General features: G+C 39.3%; 1 protein-coding gene across 3 annotated transcripts in view; it reads right to left on the bottom strand.

The window, feature by feature from the left end:
- Positions 1-2,264: 2,264 nt before the first annotated feature.
- Positions 2,265-6,220, bottom strand: part of LOC116397260 (nesprin-2) — a 44,647-nt gene continuing 40,691 nt past the window's right edge. The window contains exons 11-14 of one of the 3 annotated variants that reach the window (XM_031872520.1): positions 4,624-4,767; positions 4,213-4,268; positions 3,424-3,585; positions 2,265-2,843 (exon numbers count right to left, since the gene is read on the bottom strand). In XM_031872520.1, coding sequence (XP_031728380.1) covers positions 2,753-2,843; positions 3,424-3,585; positions 4,213-4,268; positions 4,624-4,767 — 453 coding nt within the window. In that variant the 3' untranslated portion in view covers positions 2,265-2,752. Of the gene's footprint in view, positions 3,586-4,212; positions 4,269-4,623; positions 4,768-6,220 lie in introns of all 3 variants that reach the window. The other 2 variants (XR_004213671.1, XM_031872522.1) reach the window with 2 other exon arrangements.

Genomic DNA, 6,220 nt, shown 5'->3' on the forward strand with positions numbered 1-6,220 from the left:
ACACACACACACACACACACACACACACACACACACACACACACACAGTGAGAAGGTTGATCCACTCCTAACTTCACTTGTAGCTTCAGTCTAAAACAATTCTCTTGAATGTTGCACAATCATTTAACATACATTCAACCTGCAGACACAAAGTCATTGGGGGAACAAGTATTCTGATATTTCACATTGTAAAAAGTATGCATTAATGTGTTCTTCACTTTAATGTTGCTGCTGGTAAAGGTGGTGCTCATTCCAACTACTTTATATACTGCTAGGTAGTTGAATATATACTAATATATAATAATGTATTAGTTAATCATATTTTCATCTGTAAAAGAGCTAAAGGTGTCACAAAACTATAGTGCTACAGCCACTGTCATCACCAATGGACAAATCTCAAGAAGCTTCACACTGCACAGGGGGACTAGGCAAGGATGCCCACTTTTCACCATTTTCATTGAACCATTAGCTGCAGCCATTCGTCAGAACATCTATATAAAAGGAATTCACACACTCAACACCCATCACAAGATTAGCCTCTATGCAGATGATATATCGCTCTTCCTCCAAAACCCCTACTCATCACTACAGGAACCTATTAAAGGTATTGAATCATTCTCTAATATCTCCGACTACTCCAATAACTGGAACAAATCATCCATCCTTCCATTAGATAGTAACAGTGGAGATGGGGCAGCCCATACACCACATATCCCTTTTTGCACAGGTGTCATCACGTATTTAGGAACAAATATTCCCCCAGGCTGTCAGAGCTATTCTCACTCAACTTCACTCCACTACTTATAACAATAAATGACGACCTCCTCCGCTGGATGAAACTACCACTATCACTCATGGGCAGAATAGCTACAGTTAAAATGACAATACTTCCTAAAATATATTACCTGCTATTCACAATGATGCCATCTCAACCCACTCCAGGTTCAAATCGCTTGACTCAATCATCACTCAATTCTACTGGAAAAATAAGACACCAAGAATTAAACGGGTCACTCTCCAAAAACCAAAAACACAAGGAGGACTTGAAGCTCCACATTTTTTCCACTACTCTAGCAGATCAACTTCAATACATCAAATGGATCCACCCCAATCAATCAGATAACACATGGTTAGATATAGAACAGACAGTTTGTAAGGACATTCAGATTTCAGACCTACCATTTCTCAGCCAATCTATCAAACGCCATCCTTGTTTCAAAACACTAACAGTAGCAGAAACTCTGACAGCCTGGTGGAAATTCCACAAAATCACAAACATCACTTTTGCACCTTCAAATTTTACTCCCATATGGAACAATCCTGACTTTCTAAGCCACAAGAAACCTCTAAATCTCCACACATGGTCCGCTAAAGGCATCACTCATCTGAAGCACATCTTCAATAACAATACCCTGGTTTCATTCCCCCCACTTGGTTCAGAAGTACAGCATCGGGAGCAATCCATTTTTGGAATGTCTGCAACTCAAATCATCCGTTCAATCCAAACTTAACATTAAGGCCACTAACCAACTACCCCCCTCAACCTCAGAATTAATTAATATCCCCTCCTCAAAAAAGTTAATCTCAAAAATATGTAGAGTAATACCACAGTCTGACAAAACATCATTCATACCATCAAGAAAATGGGAATTAGACCTGTCCATCACTCCTGATGCTGACTTCTGGAACCAAATCTGAAATAACATCTACTTCATGACTAAAAATGCCAACTTACAACTAATAATACAATATAAAATACTTCACAGAATTCATTACACTGGGCAAAAAATGTTTAAAATGGGATTCACGTCAGATATCTGTCCACATTGCACTCAAAATAGCCCGGATAGCTATGTTCACGCCACCTGGCACTGCACACCAGTTAAACACTTCTGGAAAGAAATAACTGAGTCACTATCTGTCTTCCTGGGCTGCCTCGTCCCATTATCGCCTTCACTGTGCTTACTAGGAGACATTTCAACAATAAATCTGAGCAAAACAAACCGCCGATTACTCCTCGTGGGCCTAACTATCGCCAAGAAAACTATCCTCATGAGCTGGAAATCAAGGAATAACACACACATCACACACTGGAGAAACTTAATGATAGAATATATTTCAATGGAAAATCTAACCTCCTCCATCATATACAATACAACAGAACACCACTCCATCTGGTCATCCTTCACTATATTTTGACACCACCATCCTATTAATATTAAAATTGTATATGCATATAAGTATATATATTTTTTATTTTTTTATTATTGAAATTATTTTTTTGCCTGACAACAAATTGAAACCCACGGATACATGAACACCCACATGCACACGTACATGCATACGCACATACATATACAATTATATTTTAAATATAATATTTATAGTGGCCCCGTTTGTGTTTTGCTCTATATTATTCATCTATATCATAGGCCTATTATATTTAATAGTTATTGTACAGGTGGAGCTGTTATCTTCATATTTATTCTGGTCTTCTAGAAGATCTTTTTTTTTCTTCTGTTTTTCTGTTTTCTATTTTCATAAAATTTTTTTGTTGTTATTTTTGTTTATCTCTGACGATGTAATATTATTGTTGTGATGTTATTACATAATACAGAAATGTTTGTGCCTTTGAGACAGGAAACTATAGTTGGAAATAAACCATCATTTTATTTTGGTCACAGTGTAATTATTGGTCTTTGGAAAAGACATACAGAGTATTCAAATGCACACCAACTACACAACTTTGGCTTTAATAAATAGACTTTCTCTTGACTTTAATGGATTGATTTTCTTCTGACTGTTGTAGGTCTCTGCAAGCTGATTGAAACTGAAAACAAAAGCTGCAAAGAGGAAAAAACATTCATTCAAACTTTTGATTGTTTGGAAAAAATGCCAGCAGTAATGTACAAATATGTAGTGGGCGAAAACATGAAAAAAAAGACAGTAATAAATGTTAACTTAAGTACATTTCCTTTCGTTATTTTGCAAAACGTCTCAATTAATTATAAATACAAGCGCTGTCACAGTGTAACAAGGACGTTAGTGATTAATATCAAGTGCAACATATTTCATAATTTCGACATGAATGGCGGTCAAAGTGTCATTTAGCTTGAGCTACAATATCACAGACAGCAGTTTAAATTATAACCTGTGAAAGCAAGGCAACCCATCTTCTAATACAACTATTAGCTTCTGCTTCATCTTTGTACGTAGTAATGTGAGGCATAAATCTCTTCTGGATATGACTGTTGACTTCATCTCTCTACAGCGCTAACGCCATTTCTACAACGTTAATTACAAGTTCTTTTTTTCTTTTTGTAAAAAAAATAAACAGCCATACAAGTCAGACTCTTTCGGATTTTCCGATGGTGATGAGGGTCTCTGGGTGGTCTTCATGTAGGTGGGGGTCCGTTGACGTACCTCAGTGCCAGGTGGAAGCTTCGAGGCAACCTGCTGCTGCAGTGACACGGAGGCTCCAGGACGACCCAGATCAGACAGGCGAGAGCCAGAGCTGCAGCCAGAAGGAGGCAGAGGAGGGCTGGGGAGAGCAGGCAGGAGGCAGGCCTGCTGCTGGAGGTCACACTGTGGAGTAGGAAGAGGTTCAGGTGTCTCTGGTTTTGGAAACACTGGTAAGTTAAGCGTTAACTCTGGCTGTATTAAAAGTCTATCTCCTCAGTTAGAGTCATGAAACCATAACTATTTCTTAATGAAACTAAGATTTCTCAAGTTACCGCTGATGTATACATATTAGAAGAAGACAAATGAACCCTTTAAGCTTTAAATTCTCTAGAACTGTGTGTTTAAATCTGTTGAGTTTTCTTGGAGCCACAACTCTGTTCTATCACTGTATTTCTGCCACAAAAATGTCATATTTTGTCTTTTTTCCCTGTTTTTGATTTTGGCTCCAGAACACTAATGTCAGTCAATATGAAATCACTCAGTTGCTTGAGTATGAAACGACACAGGTAGGGTCTGTCGAAAAACAGACCAGTAAGGACGAAGCGGCACAAACACCACAAAGTGGTATGAACACTGTTAACTGCCTGATCAAAGATGCGTTTGTTGGCCGCTGACCTTTTCTCTACAGGTTCTCTCTTCACGAACATAGAGGACACTGTTCTGCTCATCTCTGAGGTTTAGAAATATCCCACAAATTACAGCCTGTCTACGTCTTTTATCGCTCCAATCTGTGTACAACTTCTTTCTGACCTTTGTTCGGAGCGAAGACACTCAGCCTCCTCACAACGGGACTGCTCTTCTTCAGCCTGCACAACAGAGAGCTTCTGTTAATCCATGGTTTCAGGCAACATCACTTACAATCACATGAAAACGTTTTCAGAGGATATCCGCCACACACACACACACACACACACACACACACACACACACACACACACACACACACACTAAAGGATGTTGTGTGTATTATTTTCCATCACAAATCAATACCACATAAATTTTTGACACTTAAATGACTGTGAACTGATGAAATCTTAACACTTTGTATTATGTGTTGTGATAACAAGTCTCTTTCAAGGAAAACTGAAAGCACAAACATCTCTGAATTTATCTGATGTATCATTCAAGAGTCAACGTAACCGACTGACCCCATCGCCTCACCTTAAGGTTCGATCGGTATTGGTGCGTCACCCAATCAGAGGAGGCTTTTAGGTCATGTGACGGGGAAGGGGCGGCACCAGGAAAAGGCTGCTGCGTGTTGTTGAGATGAGGAGCCAGCTGGTTGGGTGCATCGCTGTGGTAACACTGCGACACAGATCAGTTGAATACAATTAGATAAAGTCTGTTACTGTATGAAAGGTAATGAAATCTAATTAGTGAGCGTTTTAACAGGTAAACGCTTTGTGAACATGCAGAGACACATCTTTCCTCCAGCTGCTTGTAAACCCTTTGAAGGACATCTGAGCACAATCTGTGATTATCAAGTTAGTTGCCAAAGTCCTGCAGCAATTTTCTCTCCTCTCATTGTGGTCTGATACAGCCAGAGCCATCATTATGTATTCTGGGTCGAGTCCAAGTCAATTCAGGATGCAAGTCTTGCCCAATAATTGATCAATGTCCTTAAAAAGCTGTGCTTAGAGTGATTTTCGTCCTCTCAGTATATTTTAATAGAACTGTTAACTTTGAGAAAGGTTGTAGAACAAGTGTTTATACTTCTTCCTACTAAGCATTTAAAAGGCTTTGCTCTCACAAACATAATAGATTCAGAATAAGACACATTTATCACCAGATGCCTATCTTTGTGTGACTTTAAATGATCGTGCAGAATGGTCCATCTTAATACAATATGCATGTGCCAATATGTTGCTATCATCATTCCTCCTGTCTGAAGTGGGAACAAAGTGATCCCCTGATGTCTTGACTCAGGCTGTTCTCATACATGGTTCATAGCTAAACATATGAAAAGTAATGCTCTGTAATTTGTGTATAACCCACAGAATCAACTTGTATGTAATCCACGTAATCTGACCAGGAAACATAAACAGCAACAAACACCACATATAGCGGAGGTCAGGGTGGATCCAAAGACATGGGACTTTCACCGAAGAGACCCCCGTTCAGCGACATCGCCTTATTGTCCCGTAACTTCCGTACTTAAAAACGCCACTGGCGTCGGTATTTTAACCCAAACCACAATCTTTTCCTGAACCAAGTTGTTTTGTTGCATAAACCTAACCAAGTCGTTTCCTGTGAAGATTGAAGTTTATTTTGAAAAGATGGTATGCAATGTAACAAGCGGAAATTGACAGTGTTGCTAGGCATTTACAAGACGACGCAAAGAAAATGACGAATAACTTTTCCCAAGATATCATCCTAACTGCATGACTACGCTGTAAGAGATAGGCCACAAACATTTTTGATGTTGGTATTTAGGGAGAACACGGCAGACAGCAGTCGCTAAACCGTCTGTAATGTCATTTCTCTGGGAAAACTATTTAACCTTTAACGTATGTCGACAGACAATGTTTGAAATGTAAGTGAGAGCTGGAGAGAGGAGGGCCAAGGCTGTCAGTGCTAGTTGTGTTGGAGTAAAGTAGCTTTCAGTATCTGAAAGACTTTCAATGTCATGGCGGAATATTTAGCGGACTTCAACAATGTGGATGAGACGTCTGTCTCTCTCATTCATTCATAAATTCATACACACACACACACACACACACGTACGTATACGGGCGCACACACACGTACGTATACGGGC

Source organism: Anarrhichthys ocellatus, unplaced genomic scaffold (assembly GCF_004355925.1).
Source record: "Anarrhichthys ocellatus isolate YVR2014 unplaced genomic scaffold, GSC_Weel_1.0 scaffold64, whole genome shotgun sequence".
Classification (NCBI taxonomy): Eukaryota; Metazoa; Chordata; class Actinopteri; order Perciformes; family Anarhichadidae; genus Anarrhichthys; species Anarrhichthys ocellatus.